The 18,369-nt window shown below is 34.3% G+C and overlaps 1 protein-coding gene across 3 annotated transcripts in view; it reads right to left on the minus strand.

The window, feature by feature from the left end:
* LOC125050462 (RNA-binding protein fusilli) overlaps window positions 1–18,369 on the minus strand; it is an 80,430-nt gene that overhangs the window by 3,082 nt on the left and 58,979 nt on the right. For 2 of the 3 annotated variants that reach the window (XM_047650344.1, XM_047650345.1), the window contains exons 7-14: window positions 11,705–11,815; window positions 10,664–10,796; window positions 10,003–10,140; window positions 9,288–9,503; window positions 7,572–7,739; window positions 7,135–7,215; window positions 6,634–6,750; window positions 5,902–5,986 (exon numbers count right to left, since the gene is read on the minus strand). In XM_047650344.1, coding sequence (XP_047506300.1) covers window positions 5,902–5,986; window positions 6,634–6,750; window positions 7,135–7,215; window positions 7,572–7,739; window positions 9,288–9,503; window positions 10,003–10,140; window positions 10,664–10,796; window positions 11,705–11,815 — 1,049 coding nt within the window. Of the gene's footprint in view, window positions 1–3,474; window positions 5,987–6,633; window positions 6,751–7,134; window positions 7,216–7,571; window positions 7,740–9,287; window positions 9,504–10,002; window positions 10,141–10,663; window positions 10,797–11,704; window positions 11,816–18,369 lie in introns of those variants that run through there. The other variant, XM_047650343.1, reaches the window with a different exon arrangement.

The following is an 18,369-nucleotide window of genomic DNA, read 5'->3' on the forward strand; positions in this document are numbered from 1 at the left end:
TTCACTAAACTTATGTACGCCTGGTACCCTTTTACTTGCACCAATATTATGCGACCCCAACTGCTTACCATTTTATATATACAGAATAAAAGTATTTATGCTACGATTAAGTTATAGACGATTTTAGCTCCATTAACAGATTTATCGTCCACTAGGGATCAGCGGTCTTAGTGAAATTAGCAATAAATCGATATTTCTATTATTATCTCCATAGTAGCTTATCATTTAAACAAATCTAACTCAGGACTACACGAAAAACCCGAGCGAGTTTGCTTTGCTGATGCCGCGCAAAAATTATTTGAAGAGATCTATTAAGATTTAATAAATTACCCTCTAAAATTCAAACTATTACCGTGTTTAATTAATTTAATAGGACATTAAAGATACTCAACAGAATGAGCCTGTAAGACTAAATGACAGCTGTCAGATTGCGACGTTCATCTCGTTCGCTTAAGTTTCTCATGTAACAAATATCGTTTTGTAATTAGAAATAGGGTTACTCGATTCGCCTACGATAGATTATATACCTAGTGTTTTATAAGAGTACATTCTGTATATACATTTAAAAGTCTCAGTTGAGGTCACAAGACACTTTGCGATAGTATAAGACCGCACGTGATCCCACAATGATACTTACGTTTCATTCAACCAACCTTAACACCATGATACACTTTCTATAGAAAGCACACTCTCCTCTACGTCACACTTAAGCTTTCAGCCCAGAACGGTTCATCTATCACCGGACCATGCAGAACATTTTATGTATTAGCTAACTGAGCTTACATTACGTTAAAATACCTACCCCTATTCTACGTACGAACACAATTACATAACACACTTATGTATTCCATTCCAGTATTAGTTGAATTTACCCTTCAGTTTCGGAAATAATGGTTTAAACGCTGTAAGCTCAGATAAATTTTTTAGTCTAAAGCCCATATTGTGCTTAAAACACAAATCACTTGGTTGAAGAGGTTTTTTAAATAGTGCTACAAAGCAACTTTGTTAGGAGCAGGACAAAAAGGGATTATGATTGTGCTATTATGTATACTTGTGAAGAAAGTTACGAATAATTCAAAGCATGAGGAAAATCACTTATCAATTACTATGCATGTATAAAATTCAGCCAGACAATAATTCGCGTATATGTAATACAAGAAATACATTTTATCCAACTTGAAGATAGACATTCTTAGCATAGGACTTGGCGCATTTAGCCAGATTTTGGATGGTAGAAAACGGATCTATTTTCCTAGCAAAGCTAAGAAACACATCTAATTATTCCCGCCAATGTATTTACCGTGAAACACCTGGGTTGATACATAGGCCGTTTGTCCACCACCATCGTCACCGGGACGTCACCGAGTACGACGAGATGACGGCGCCGATTTAGCGATACATACATTTAATATGGCCATGTGTCCACCGCACGCCCGCCGATCCCGGCCGCCGATGTCTCGAGTAGTTCGGCGTGACCGCTAGAACTCGGCAAGGTTTTATGACGGGCCGATGAGCGGGCTTAAAACACGTTTGTTTTGAAAAACTGAGCCACAGATATATCGGCGCAGTGGACACACGATCGCCGTCACGTCATCTTAAACTCGGCCCGCAATAATCTCGTTCTCGGTGACGTCCCGGTGACGGCGGTGGTGGACAAACAGCCGTGTTACTCTCGTAATTGTCAAATCACTTACATAAATCTTAGATAATAAACGTATAAATATAACCAACGCAACGCTGGCGTCGTAAGTATAACCCTAATAGTCTAGTTCGTCATTCAGTCAGTCGATACCAAACCGACGATGTTAGTAAATGTCAAGCATTATTCAAGCCTTCACAATAAACGTAATAGCACAACCAACCAATACCAGTGAAACGCACAATATCGGAATAACGACAAATTGATTTATTAAGTATTCAATATTAATGAACCAAAAGTCCCTTATAATAAGAAATGTTCTTATATTAAACACGATTCAAAAACGAGCAAGTCCCAGTCACACGATCTATGCTGTGACGTGCGTATATTTAAAAAAAATCGTAATTTGTAAATACAATATTTCCCAACTATCAGGTGAAGCGAGAAAGAAGGTATGCAGATGCAACTTGCGAAAAAGATATTTCAAAGAATTTATTCGTTTAAGTTTTAAGCAAGCCTCATTTGATTGAAAACCCCTTTACCACAACAAAATATATTGCAATGGAAGCAACCGTTCATTTGGCCATTACCAAAACGATAATTTAAATGAAAAATAGATTAACGGATTCAAGCGTCCACCATCTTGGGTCTATTGATGCCAGTTTTTAAAAAAAATAACTGTCAACATTTTGTATAGGATACAACTAAAATACTAGTAGTTTTCGCTACGTAAAACGAGTCGTAATACAACTCGTACTTTAGACACATGACCCGTTATAATTAACGCATTGAAATCCGCTAAAACTATTCCATTTAACTCGCGGAAGAACAGACAACGACCGACCTCAATATTTAAACTCGCACATATTTGAGCGAGATTACTACAATAGTTGCGTCTGCTATTAAACAAATTACTTATTGTTACCTAATGTTAAATCTACAGCTTAGTGAAATGATAATATAGCAGAATCCCATGTTAACTGACCATTATGCCAAATTGTCTTGTACAATCAGAGTAAAAATATGACAAACACTGGTGATTCACGGACTGGAACGTTTTGATACTTTATGTAATCACCAATGTATCATATCTATGGTCTTGGACATAGAAATACAGATACGTAATTATTTGTGTCCGGCCATTTGTGTGCTGGAAAATGATTAAATATGTCACCATGCACACAACCTTAACATAAAGCTATAGATATTCATGCTACCCTTAACCAGTGATACAGGTATGATGTTATAATCTTATACTAGTGAGTTCTTATATAGATATATGTCTTAATAACCAATGAAACGGTATATCAATGTTTTTATTCATCAAAAGTTTATTGTTGTATTGTTTCAACTTTCGAATATGGAACATTTAATGATTTTGATACTTTAAGCTACCATAACCTGAAAGGAACATTTGATCAAGTGGACCTGGTCACAGTGACACAGCGCTATAGAAGGATATTATTTAGTGTTATAGTATCGAAATAATGTTATACTCTGATTTTGAATTCCGTAAAATTCTGACAACTATCATTTTTTGACATGTCAGTGATGGCAAACCTTTTTGGCCGGGCACATTTTTCAATTTCAATACGAGTCTGAACATCTAAGTCTATACATAAATTTTATTATTAGTTAATGTATCCATATTATTAAGTGCGCTGCTCCACATTAAAAGTGGTTTAACGGCGAGTGGTAATTACGTTATTTTTCATCACAAACAGTAAAAAACGCACAAATAAAGATAACATTTTTTTTTTAAAGATTTACTAAACCTGGAATTAGTAGGCAGTGACGCCAGCTAAAGAATAAAATATAAAGTAATTAAAGTTAATTCGATATATTGTTAGTGATATTGAAATATTTGTTATTTTTGTATTAGGTCACTTGAGTAAGTAAATATTTAGACTTACCTTTTTGTAGGTAAAACATAAAAAATACGTAGCATTTTTTTATTACCCTCAAATAAGTCAAACTTGTCCCTTTTTCGATGGAGAACTTTTTTTAGTAGCAACACTTATTAAATGTCAGAATTCTACGGAATTAATAATTAGAGTATAGTAAGTAGTAGTTTACGAATGAAATATTTTAGAGTAAGATTCAGAGACTAGCGAACTTAGTCGTACAGTTGTCTATGGACTTCTATTTTTTATCTATGTTTTGCGCAAGCCACCTCTAGATTATGCCGCGAACTATTGTATAGTATACATGTTAATCTGAATAGCTGACCTCTTCTTATGTTAATATCTAGTCAAGTACTTTGAGACTGATGTTACTTAAGTACCAAAAACCCTGTACAAACCAAAATACTGTATCACTGATTCGTATTATCAAACTGTGCAAACTTACCGAACGATGCATGCTCATTTTCCATCACACAAGGGTAAGAAACAAATTACAATCTTTATAACAATAAAACATATAATTGATTATCTAAACTAAGATTTTGCAGCGTTACCAATTAATTGTTAGTTATTATTTATAAGAAATATTGGACTGCTATTGCCGTAAAGTACGGTATTATTAATAAACGTACTACAAGCCAAGGATATATATAATATTTTGTTTAAGTCACATATGTAATAACAGGGTTTGTAGTCCATTTATGAATAAGACCTCTTTGATATATCCTTCAATGAATTGACTTTTAATTGACACATGACGGCAGCCGCCATTTTGAGTGTTTAGTTTAGAATTTTAACATACAGTGAAAATTGGTAAGGTTGCAATAAGTAATTAAATTTAGATATGACAGAACATAGATTAGCCAATACACCATGTTTTTTGTGACGGAAGCCCCATTACCTATGTGAATTTGACGATGGTACACCATAAACAATGACGTTACTAGAATTATAGAGTCCATAGATAAACCAAATTTAGTATCACATTTTCGACACAACCTTTTACGTTAGAAGGTAAGTGGAAGGTATGAAAATAGGATTTTAGCTGCCTTTAGGACGTACACACTGCCAACTAACGATAACTAAGTCTTAACTAGAGTGCATTAACAAAGTTGCCATAAGTAAAAAGTTGCCCTAATCACAAAAGTATTGTACTGAAATCGTGTTTAAGTACCTTAAAATATCAAAATAAGTACCGTACCTATCAGACTTAAATCAGACTTAGTTGCCAAACGTTTCTATTTCAAAAATGGAATGTCTTACAATAAATCACAACGTATAAGAAAAACAAAAACTACACACTACTTGTCACTGAAACAACCATCGATTAAAGAATAAAATTAAAGAATTCAACAATGATTAAAGTCGATATATACTCAACAAATTGATTTCATAGACTAACCTAAAAGCTGCAATATTTGCCGTAATATTAGTTTACTAAATTCATTAGAAGGCACTTGATGCCAGTTTGAGCTTGTCATTTGAATACCCTGTCATTCCGACTTAAGAGTCGCAAAATTGGTCCCAAAGCACAAAATTCATTCACGAATCTTTAACTTCATTAGTTGCTCTATCTATCATCTAGGTATAAACTTCCTAATTACCTAATTATAAAAAAAACGATACTTAAACCTATTCCAAAATCTAACGTGTCATTTTCCATTTTCATAATATACAAACAAAGATTTCATAAAACGACAATAGTCGAATAAAGCAGGCGAAAATTTATTGGCTTTATAAATTGATAGAAATCTTAATTTTACTTATAAAAATATACATTTAAAAAAACAAGTGATCGCGTCACGGAAAATAAAAAAACTTAACAATCTACCTAACATTCTAAAGCTCCGTATCGCATCTAAACGCCCGGATAGTACGGGTAAGTTGGGAACATAGACAACGACCCGGGGAACGGGTTTGTCATAGACGCCGGTAAGGCAGAGAGCGCAGAGCCGTAGCCCTGAAGACCAGGTGGCAGCGCGGTTGGCATTGCACTATACGAAGAAAGCATTGGACTCGTGTTGGCATACGAGAAAATCGGCGAAGACGTCGCATACGACAGCATGGGCAGCGACATAGGTGTCATTTGCGGCTGCAAATACGGTCTTTTTGCGGCAGTTTCCGTGGGCGTAAATGCGCGGTCGTACGTACGCTTAGTTGGCAGTATGTTCTGTTGGAGAACGGGGAGATAGGGGCTAGGGGACCGAACGGGAGCGTAGCTAGGTAGGAAGGGGTAGAGGGGAGGGCGGAGGGAGGCTAAAAGGAGGTTCTCCTGTTGCCTCGCGAGGAGGTTTTGGTGCGCGATGTGTTGGGCTAAAAGGCGGGGTGCCGGCGCGGGTGGGGGAGATATCAACGTACCGGGTGAGAGCACTTTGGGTGACGTGGCGGGAGTGACGCCGCCTGTCAGAACTAGATTCATGTCGTCGCCGGAACACTGGAACACCTAGTTGGAATAACTTCGGATGAGCTATACGTTAGGAAGCCCAGTCGCAATCTTAATTATTGTGTATGCAAGATTCTTAATTCAGTTATATTTAAATAAAACATTTTTAACAGTTACTTTCAAAACATTTGCATTGTTAAATAAAAATAAGTTTATCTAATATGTATATAAAATTCTCGTGTCACTATGTTCGTTCCCATAGTCCTCCGAAACGGCTCGACCGATTCTTATGAATTTTTTTAAACATATTCAGTAAGTCTGAGAATCGCTTACTATATATCTTTCACACCCTTAAGTGATAAGGGGTGCCCACCCCAAAATTTTATTTTTTATTATGTGGCAATAAAAAATACATACAACCCTTAATTTTTACCCCTCTACGATCAACCCTTATTAAAATTATAGTAGTTAGTTATTTGTATTAAACTAAAAAATGTTTCCTAGAAATAATATACATGGCAAAACAACGTTTACCAGCTCAGCTAGTAAAACTATAAGAATATTTTGTTTTGAGAGTTTTCCTTAACACCACAGTAAACCACTAAAGTCATCTCCAATTGACACCTTTGTTCTACGACTATATTGATGAAGTCCTTATGTGAACCTCAAACCCAAGCAATACCATAACCAATATACAAGACACTTACCTCGATATATCTGTGCTTTTTACCGAAGGTCATGTTACGGTGGTGTTTTTGTTGCGCGCAGAGATAAGCGCTTGTTTCACTGTCCATTTGTATGAAAGCTTCACCGCTTGGGTGACCCTGAAAATTTTATAATATATATTTTAGTATGTTATATGTTTAGTTCTTAATATTTACTACATAAAGTAACGATTTTGTTTGAAATGTATAATTACTTTTATTGCCTTCCTAATCTACCGTTATAATAATAATTTATTTGCCAAAATGTTATGGTTAGATTGTACTAAAGTTCGCATTTTCTGCCACACATAATGGCGTGCAAATTTGCAATTACAGAAGTTACAATTACATTATCACTCATTATTGTCAATTCTTATAGTATTTTATCACTATAGCATTACATTATTAAAATATATTATAACGGTATCAAATTAATATTAATTATGATGTTTCACGCAAATAATCATTAATAGAATAATATTTTTTTTTTTCAAAAAAAATTACCTGTGCGTTGTACACCATATGAACGCCTTGCACTACAATATTTTTGGCAAATTCATCGAGGAAGTTGAGAATGTGTTCCACCTGTAAGTGTTAAGAGTTAGAAAGGGTTGTCTTTGTATTATTGAAGTTATACTTCTTTTGGCGCGTTAGGTAAACACCGTCACAAACCCGACAAAAGCGACAGCCTGAAGTTAGCTATAGTTTACGTTTTAGTTTTTTCTATTGTTAGTGTCGTTTTTTCTACAAATGTAAAATAAATTTATTGAAAAGATTTTCATCCTGTTACGCCAAAGAAGTATAACTTCTAACGTAAGTACATAAGTACATACACGTTTTTTTAACTTATAAATAACGAACAATGATTGAGAAAAATAGACTTTAATGTATAGAACGAAAGTGCATTAATGCGTGAGATCTTTGAACTGAAAAATACTTACTTGCGCCTCATAGGGCAGACCCCTCAACCGTACGCAGTCTTTGGCAGTACCAGAAGTGATGACATGCTGTGGTACCAACGCCACGGGAAGAAGCCCTTCTGTGGGAGGATTGGCTGTAGATGGCGTGCTGCTTTGACTGGTCCTGGTCTCTAGTGATCGGTTGAGAACCTGAAATACGTATTAAATTTTCTTAAGAATTACTAGAGATACGTCGTACGGACCGACCGGTTTCTATACTCGATCTATAATCTAAAATTATTTCCAATCCAGATTTTTGCGATCGATCGATCAAGAATCTGCAATTCGATATCGTGGTCGTAAATTAACGTCCCTCATGTGGTTTCTAGTTTAGTGGTTTCTTTAAGTTTTACGCTTTGCCCTTATTTGTGACTATATTCCGATACTATCGATATATTTATATGCTCGCAGAGTGAATTCACAGTAGCGATATTGTGTATATTATGTGTTTAATATTATATTTTTCTCGACATTGTCGTATTGGCATAGTCTGTATGTGATTATTTATATAATTTATAGTCTGTTCTGATGTCGACAATTATAACGTAGAATTTGGATTTTAAAGCAGCAATTAAGTACTCACTGAATAATCTATAAATACATATTACAAATTTAGTTAGTCGGAAGGTTGTGACAACTACGTGTCATTAAATTTTTATAGCTATGGGAATAATTCAACAATTTTGTACCTCTTGACCTCAACTTACCACATCCCAAGGGCAGGCTGTACATAAAATAGCAATTTAGAGAAGATAACCGCAAAAACGACATTATCGTCTATTATTATAGTAATGATGCTACTTATAGTACTTAGAGCTTTAAAATACTTTGACATACAAAATACAAATGTAAACACAAAAATCAATGAAAAGTTAGATTTTAAATAAATAAATAATTGTTGTTACGTCTAAATTAATAAAATAATAATATAAATTAATTATTTCTTTCATAAAAGATTTAAATATAACTGGAGGGATATGGGTTTTTAGACTTTTGTTAGTTTATAATAGATTTTTTTATAAAAAATTCTAACACGTTTTTAATACATGTGTTCACAGAGACATTATGGAACGTTACGACACTTAAGACTTATAATTAATTTAAGTCTAACCTTATTTACTAATAAGGATATTTAACATAAGAAAGCGTCAGAACACTACTTACAGTCTCCATTAAGGAGAAGACACTCTTCTCTTGTGTTCTATTTTCCATTAGCATTGAAGCGAGGTTATTTTTTTTTAATACAAAAATTTATGTGACGGTGGAACAATTTGGAAATTGGTCACAATCTCTTCATCCACCGAAGCGTCGACATTCAATACAATCATTACATTCATTACAATCATTACATTTATTACATTCATTACAATTATTACGTTAATTACAATCATTAAATTCATTACAATCATCATATTCATTACAATCATTAAAAAATTTGGTTTAAAATGTTAAGGGGATAGGTTCAGAGAGCGACATTTGGAGCCTGTTATTGAAGCCCGTACCAAGTGTCGAGGTGTCTTTAAATTTGACTTTATGTTTGTACAAGTAGGTAAATTTTAAATAAAAGAAGAAACAAATAAACAAATGAAGATTAGATAATACTTATAGTTTGATAAATGTAGTAGTTATATTTGATATTTCTGGTAAGGAGTTGTAAAATCTACATACAGATTTAGATTAATGATTTGTTCAAATTACCTGCTGAACCTCCGCGGTGGTGGACCTAAACAGCTCAATATATCTCGCGCCGATCAACTTCCGATGTCGCGCGAGCGCTTTCGGCGAATCCTCTTCATTCGCGAACAGCACAAATGCGTCGCCCGTTGCACGTCGATCCGCTCGACGAACAAATAGTACGCCATCTTCCCCATCCAATACTTGTACTGGGTCATCGCCCGATGAGAAGAACTCCAGCTAAAAAATAGGTTATATCAACTGCTTTTTAGAAAACTGTTTACGTAGAAGAGTTGGTAAATTACAATTTCTCGCCATTATCTTCTGCAAACCGTTGCTTTAAAATGTGAAACATGTTTACTTGATTAAGGAGGAGATTAATAGCACGTAAGACTAAGTGATTACTAAGGCATATCTCAAGTTAAGTAAAGCAGCAGTTGGTGGGAGGTGACACAAGAAATGAGCTGGAAGTTTCTCGTTTTTCCAAGAGACTTTTTGGATCAGAGCTAGCGGAGTGAGTGAAAGCTAGAAAAAAATAAACCTACAATTTCCAAGCAAACTTTTTTTACCTTATCATTAATAAAAACAAAAGAACCATTAAAAAAACTACTCTGTAGTCCGTTTCTTACAAACTATGCTTACGCTAAGAACACTTTATAAACAGTGTACGAAATAAGATTTTTATGAATTTGGTTCAGGTCTAATTGCTTCTAAGTATACTTATCTAAAAATTACTTACAACTTGTTGTGGTGTGGCATCATAAGGTAGACCGCGCATGCGCACGATCACCTGTGCGCCGCGAGACAAGAACGCAGCGGCTTCGCACGTGGCACCGCCCGCTACTGAGAGAAAATCTTCGCCACTCGCACGGTATACCTAAAAATATTACTAAGGAATAAGTACTTATTTATTTATTAGTAATCTTACAGCTAACATACTTATTATGAAACAAAACACTAAGACAATATAAAAAGCCAAAACAGATTACACAGATAAACAATATTATATGTATATGAAACAGAAAACAAAAAACTACGTTAATATACAAAAAAATAAATGATAACTAAAATTTTACATTAAACAACCACGATTAAAACTTAATATATCAAAAAAAAAATTGTAATAGGTATTTAAGATCTATTAATAATTGTAGAAAACATTTACGATGCTTGTTGCTATATCCGGTGTAATATTTCATTCATAATTTTATTTAAAAACATATTGACTTCAACATAACAGCTATTCAATATACATTACAAAAACGATAAAACTGTTATTTTTATCAAATCAATAATATGCATTCTTTTCTTTATCTTAATTCCTACCTTGTCTAGATTTTACACCCCCATTCCACGAAGGCTATCACAATAAATGGAAAAGATAAAAAGGAATGCTTTACCTCAATATACCGCGGCCCAATGTGGTGCTTATGACGTTTTAAAGCCATGTCCCTGTGTTCTTGAGAGATGAACCGCACCAACGCTTCGCCGTTACGTCTGCCTTGTGGTGAGAGGCAAAGAGCTATACCACCCCTGGATAAAAATATGTTTTATTAAAAATCTTGATACATACTGAATACTGAAGGCTAACCCTTCAAATCAGTGGCGCTACAACCTCTTTTGGTCTGGGCCTCAGATTTCTGAATCTGTTTCATGATCATTTTAAATCTAATAGGCAAGTAGGTGATTAGCCTCCAGTGCCAGACACACGCCGTCGACTTTTTGGGTCTAAGACATGTTGGTTTCCTCACGATGTTTTCCTTCACCGTTCGAGCTAATGTTAAATGCGCACATAGACAGAAAGTCCATTGGTGCACAGCCGGGGATCGAACCTACGACTTCAGGAAGGAGCCTGATAGCTTCTGGTAATATTTGCCAATGGAAACAGCAGAGGCTCTATTCTGTAACTTCCAATAGCTATACCGACTCCCAATGAGTTTTTGTACCACGAAACCCTAGGGACCGTTCAAGTATTACGTAATCACTATTTCTCTGATTTTCTTTTCTTTCGTGGGTTCTTATTTTTGATGAGGTGGGGCCGGGGGGATTCAGATGGTGATTACGTCAGCAGTAATTATTTATTCATATAATACCATTTAAGAGCTTTGCTCATTTTTGCTGACAAGGTGGGGGGGGGGGTTAGATGTAGTAAATATGCTTACGTAATACTTGAACGGCCCCCTACATCAGCTCTTTATATGAGAGAATATCAAACTTGCATACAAAAACGTCGGGATCTCTGTCGCTATTTGAAGTTACAGAGTAAGAACTTTTTTTGTTGCTTAAAAAGCCGGCAACACACTTGCGAGCCCTCTGGCAATGTGAGTGTCCATGGAGGGCGATCAGGAAGATCAGGTGAGGTCTGAGTTAAACCAATCCTTTCTTCGTCCTGCCTTGATAGTGCCTGTATTATCTAAAAATCCTAACAGAATAACACTTACTTGGCAACATTGAGTCCCCGGAAAAACTTAGCGATGTCTTGGTCAGAGGATTGCCAGGGCAAACCGCGTGCACGAGCTATGCAGTTTCCGTCTATTTCATCGTCTTTTGAGCTGAAGCAATAGAAGAGAATATAAGCAAACACTACGTCATCTGTAATGCTACTACGGCTCTTTGTAATAAAAATATAATTAATAAAGAAAGAAAAACTTTATTATACACAATAACAGAATATTTAGGTAAATTAAAGTGTAGGTAGGGGAGCGAGGGGCTAGTTGTAACAATTTTAACAAAACATTGAATATCATGAAGTGTATTGGCTAAATTACTACCAAATAAATTTTGATCGATACTTTAACTATTAATCTATGAAGTCGAATTGAAATATTATCAAATCTACAGGTAACTATCTCACAATTATGATTTTTTTGAAAAAAGGGAAGTGTTAAAACTTACCCCGTGGTTGGGGCTAGTTGTAACAACAAAAAAAACAAAAATGTGACACCTTCAATCTTTATTTTTCGCAGATTTTTTAACTTTTCCTTTCCCCTTTCGCTTTTCTTTATCATCTTTTTTTGCTTTTTCTTCATCTTTTCTTCATATTCCACTCTCAAAGCTTCTTTTTCAGGCGTATCTGTCAGAATAGGAGACTTCCTTTTGCGTCTGCAAATTATATTTGTTTTTCGTGGTGGCACCTTTGGTAATGGTCTAATCTTTCATAATTCATCATCATAATTGGGAAAATTGATTTTGACCAGAGCAACTTGGAGTTGGTTTGTTCGCAGTTTCAATGTGGCGTATATTTCTGTTATGCTGATATCCAATTCAGGAGCAGAATCTAATAAATAGTTGTGGATGTTCAAGATTCAACGATAAATTCTCACTTTCATTTAGAACATTTTCTGATTGTTCTGTAGGATCTGGACGATCAGTAACATAAGAGGGCGCAAAGTCACTATCTTGGAAAATATAAACATTCAAAGACCAAATACCAGAAGCTTTAAATCCACTGATAATATTTGCAGGGTTCAAGGCAAGTGATAATGACTCCTTCACTACATTTCGGATGTCATAAATTGGCTTATTTAATTCGTTTTTCCTGGACTATTATACATCCATGCAGTCTGTGCTCTATTCACGTGGTTTTTAAAAGGGCCGTAGACTCACCATCACAACCATAGGTTGCAAATTGTGGGAGCAATGGGGGGGAAACGATAACATGATAACATTGTTTTCTTTGGATTTTTCGACAACTGCTATATTCATACGTGAGCCATGATTATCGAGCAGTAACAGAACTGGCTCTTTCTTGATCGGTTTCGCGTGTTTGATAAAATGATCTATAAAAATCAAGAATTCTTTTTCAGTCATCCACCCTGAAGAATTGCTAGCTCCAATGCAATCTTGAGGTCCACCGCGAATGAACATTTCTGAGTATTTAAGCCGGGGAAAAATAAACATCGGTCGTCAGTAACTTACAGCAATCTGGGGGCAAATTGTAACATGTTACAACAAACCCCGAGGTTTTGTTACAACTAGCCCCTAGATATAGTTCTTAATATTTATCACGATAACTATTAAATCAACTTAGTAATCTCGAAAACTGTTACACAACATCATAAATAGTTATATTTTAGCATAAAATAAAATACATAAAACTTCAAAGCTACGAAAATAGTAAAACTAACCAAAAATTTACGTAAGTAAAATTATAGGTTACCTGTCAACAATAAAGCGTTTGCACACACCCACTCACTACGCCGTCTGGTGGGACCCTGGCTGTGGTTAAGTGGCGTGGCACGTTATAAGTTTAAGAGTAGGTAAAAAAAAAACGTGAATAAAATTCAAATTCCTATTGAAAAAGGTCTGTTACTATTTACCCCTGTTACAACAAGCCCCGCGCTCCCCTACTAGCCCACACACTAGGATTTCGTGTAATTTGGGCAGCCAGTCTTTTCCTTTTGACATGCTTACTGTACTAAGGACATGTATTGTTACGTACACAAATTGTGTCACGTAGAAATTTATAATTAAACTATTTTAACACGATAAGAATATTTTCTGTATCAGCATAGTACAGGTTGACAAGATGTTGTTTGAGATTTTTTGTGAATGTATGTTATGTGAAAATTTTATTTTTATTTATTTATTCACATTTCGTTGCATTAACAAAATAACACAATAGATAAAAATTATAAGGGATGCAACGGGCGGCCTTATCGCTAACAAGAGATCTCTTCCGGGCAACCCTAATAAGGGAAAAACTAAAAATAATAATATGATGAGTAAAGTGCAAGAAGTGCATCCACCTTAATCTAAAGTAATTTAAAAAAAAAATTATAAAACAAACTTAACAGCTAATCTCACGGATTCATGAATGGCGATGCAATACAAAATAATAAGAAATACAAGAATTATAAAAGTCAAGATTGATCAGGATAGGAAAGTGGTTAAAGATGAAAGGGCTGCGGTAAGAGAAAAAGCGTTGGGCGAAGAAAGTGTGTTTCTTGGGTTGCTTATATATTTAATCTTCCAGTACTCTGTCCTTTATGGGTCGCAGAGCCAGTAAAGTTAGTTGTTTTTGGTAGAATGTAATGAGATATAATCTAATACCTGACCTATATGAGTCCCTTAGTGAAGTAGCTTTTAAGTTTCTGGGTAGTCTTTGTTTAGTTAACCAATACTCACTACTTATTTATTTTTAGCAAACCCATATTTTCCATATAGGAAGTGTATAAAACATAAAATAACATTGTACGCAATTCAATGTCAATACGATCATTAATATTCTATCTTGCAACCTTATCAATGACCTAAGAACTCTGCAAGATTTTCTATCAATAACTTAAAATCACTGAAACTCATAAGTAGTATTAGTTTGCGAAATTTTGAAATAACATGGGAGACACCATCATAACCAAAGAGAGTAGAATCGCCAGCGATAGAGTATTGTTAAAAACGGGGAGTAAAATAGTCTGAGTCTCTCGAAGGAAAAAGTAATTTTAATGGGAAAATCTAAAAGACGTAGAAAAAGAAAATGTTTCGATATAGAGAGATATTATACCAAGCAACTGAATAGTGAGTTCAAAACCGTATTCAATCAAACTTAAATCTAGTTTCAGGAGTTATCAAACCATTCTATCTGTATTAAGTTTGACAGCGTTCAAGATTGTAACTTGGAATTGGGCGTTAATACTGCTTTGTCAAAAGTTCTAAGTAAATAAAAAGAAATGAGTTCAATATGAGGTGTATTAGTAATCTGTGGATTTTGTTATCTGTTATGTCAATTGTCAAGTGAGAATCAACTGTATGTTGACTAGACCGAGTTGAATTATTTATTCCCTTATGTATCAATAAAACTCTACAAAAATGTCGCTGTACACGAATTATAAAAGTCTTGATAACATCCTACCTAATTAATAAAACAGACTGTAATGTGTTGACTCAGAACGAAGAAGCAAGGATCGACAGACTATGTACACACGTGATAATAAAAGCAATTATCGATCATGACCTTTTGTTTGTAATAAATGAAAATCAGACAACTATACGTGATCTAGAAATACATACTTTTAAATAAAACTTTTGATGTTGTTAGCATGTTGGAGTTTTGCAGGTCTTTCAAAGCACTCCCAGACGCTTTGCTGAGTTATGCTATGATTAATATATAAATATTATTCTCATTTATAGTCAGTTTTCTATGGCCACAAAAGTTTCATACCTACTACCTATTTGGCTTTGAAGCAAACAATAGAAAAGCGATTATTATATTTATGACGATTAGGCAATTGATATAAATATGAGTACTGCAGTAAAATAAAGTAATAGGTACATATTTATCGTCACGAACAAACTATGAATATAAAAAATCGTGGATAATTTATAATTAGACTTGTCACGATTCTATTCCCCAGGTGGGTAAGGGGCTACGCTTTAGACAATTTAAAAGGTACACTAAAGTTATAAGTGACCACAGATCACAATTGACCAAACGTAAATATATGCTTGTCTAAGATTCTGACTACAGATTAAGTAATACAAGAGTATCGCGTCGTCATTTTATCTTATACCTATCCAGCAGACAAATTTGTGGCATTGTTATTTTTGATCTAGTCACAAAAGGCGAGATATAATAATTTTTATTCGATTGGAATTCCCACAGAAACTGCAGACCGAGTAAAAAACAAATAACCCTTATTTTAAAATGAACAATGGCAGGCATTGGCTAAATCAGAATAGTATGAAAAAGGTGTTACAAAAAACTTGGCAATAATATGATTTCTTCGATGATAAAGCAGAAACGCTTAAATATTACGTTATCAAAAGATTATTTATTATTAATCAACCTACTTTGATTTTAATCGGATTATTTATGATGATTTTTTCAACTGGCAATACTGAATTATGAATAGTAGTTTCAACTGAAGGACAACTTAAAATATAGGTTACAGATTATTTCGTATATCTTTACAGTTTTAGTATAAAAAGCGTGCTTATTATAAAATCGCTGCTTTGATTCCACGCGAACAAAATTCCCCGGAGATATTTTTGTAGACAGCGGATACATTTACTTTAATATTCAAGAAGTTTTCATATTAAGCTAAGGCAAGCTAATACAAATTGAAAGTAACTTATATTAAGTCGCAGATTTTTTTAAAATTCCACATTAAGCACCTAAACAAATAACATTTGTACATAGATCGCATACCTTAGCTATTAGAAAACCTATAAACGTTACACAAAAGTAAATAACAAAAAAAACTTCTTAGGTATTGAAAATATTAACGTCCGTGATTTTCAGTCGTGTTATCAGAAGCAATGCGGTCACGCTATGCTTGGTAAGTAACAATCACGATAAACATTATTGCTTCTATGCAATTTCCACGGATTTGTAAAGGAAGTACTTGGTACTTATAAGTCGGTTGCATGGTTTAGGTTAAGCACGGTAATTTGTCGCAAGATAATAAATGCATAGCCACAACTCACAATTCAGAACAATTAAAAACAATGACCGCGTTAAATAGAGAATTGACAGATGACACGCTTTTTTTTATATGAATTTATAATCTGTGCGGGAAGACTACCGCGGCAGTTATACGAACTTATATATAATTCTCATTTACTACGCGCCCTTTCATTTATTCAAAAATATATACTTTTAATTATCAATATACAATTATGTCAAAATAAAAAGTTAGCTTTGATACGACCTCAAATCGTAAGGTTCTCGTTCGTCTTAACGTACGCGGGTTTTTTGAAATGGTTAGTTGTCAAAATGACAGATAAAGTTAACGCTATAAAGGATACAGATAAAACGCCAATTACTAGTTTACTCACGTAAATAAATTATATAAATACGCAAAACTATATTTTTTTAAGTAATGACTACAAGAAATAAATAGTTTCCGAAATTGACTGGAGTCGTTAGATGCTCATACTTCAAATTCTATAAACACCAAATAGAATTGAAAAAATCATCAATTTGGTATTCATTGTCACCACTTGATATACAAATAATATAGGTATACAATTTATTATCAAATCTACTCTAATAACTGAATAGATAAGAGCAAATCGCTGACTATATCGTAACAAATGTCGAATTATATTGATATTTTTAATCTCTTATCGCCATTTAATTAATTGCTTAGAAACTACGCTCTTTTATAATTAAATTGTCCCCTTTTCAATACACGAAATAAATATTACTTCGATAAGTAACATATACCAACTAAAATTTGCAAACATTTTAAGCTTACAATTTTTTTAACGTCTAATTCTGTCATCCGTCCAAAGAGGCAAACCGTCTCATAGTTCGGATGTAAAAGGGATCTATTTATTTATTTATTTGTTGAGACCCTTGGTCCTAGCGCTATGAGGCTTTTTAAAGAAATATAAAAAAGGTTAGTCGACATCACAGGAGACCGAAGAGCTGGCAGCTACCTCGGACAAAGATTTAGTCTAGCTATTCAATGGGGGAACGCTGCCAGTATATTCGGAACCTTGCCTAAAGGGACTCCTTTTAATAATATATTTTAAGGTTAGTTATTGTTTCTATTGTTATTTTTTTTGTATTTATTACATAAGCATTTTATTTATTAAAGTACACAACATCATATACCTATTGTCTGTCAATTATGGTAAACATAACTTTTACAAAAAATATTACACTTGCAATTTTAGCTTCTACTAGTATTTTTTGCAACAATGCAGATTAGGGATCTGAAGTAATATAAAACCCTTCATTAGGGTCAAGTATTACTTGAATTTAGCGCAAATTCTCGACTCTAAATCCTGACCCTTAAACCCTGGTGTCAGATGGCTGTCAGAAGTGTAAGTAGTGTATTTCTCCGTGTCATTGAGTGAGAATTTGTGACCTAAACAATCGCTACCAAAAGTTAGGCCCTTATACTAAGGGATATGTTGGGTGCCTGTTGTTAAGGTTCAAATCTGTTAGCTGATAACTTAAATAAATAAGTACATATCTCTGACTCCTCGCATTGGTGACATGGTCTTTACAAAGAGGAAGTAATGAATGATATATTTAATATAGGCATCGTGTTTTGTATTAATCTGTGTTGTAAGACTAACAGAAACTTACATTGTCTTGCAAGCGATATTACAATGGAGCAAACATATTAATACTTATACTTATAATAATAATTAT

The sequence above is a fragment of the Pieris napi genome, chromosome 6 (assembly GCF_905475465.1).
Source record: "Pieris napi chromosome 6, ilPieNapi1.2, whole genome shotgun sequence".
Classification (NCBI taxonomy): domain Eukaryota; kingdom Metazoa; phylum Arthropoda; class Insecta; order Lepidoptera; family Pieridae; genus Pieris; species Pieris napi.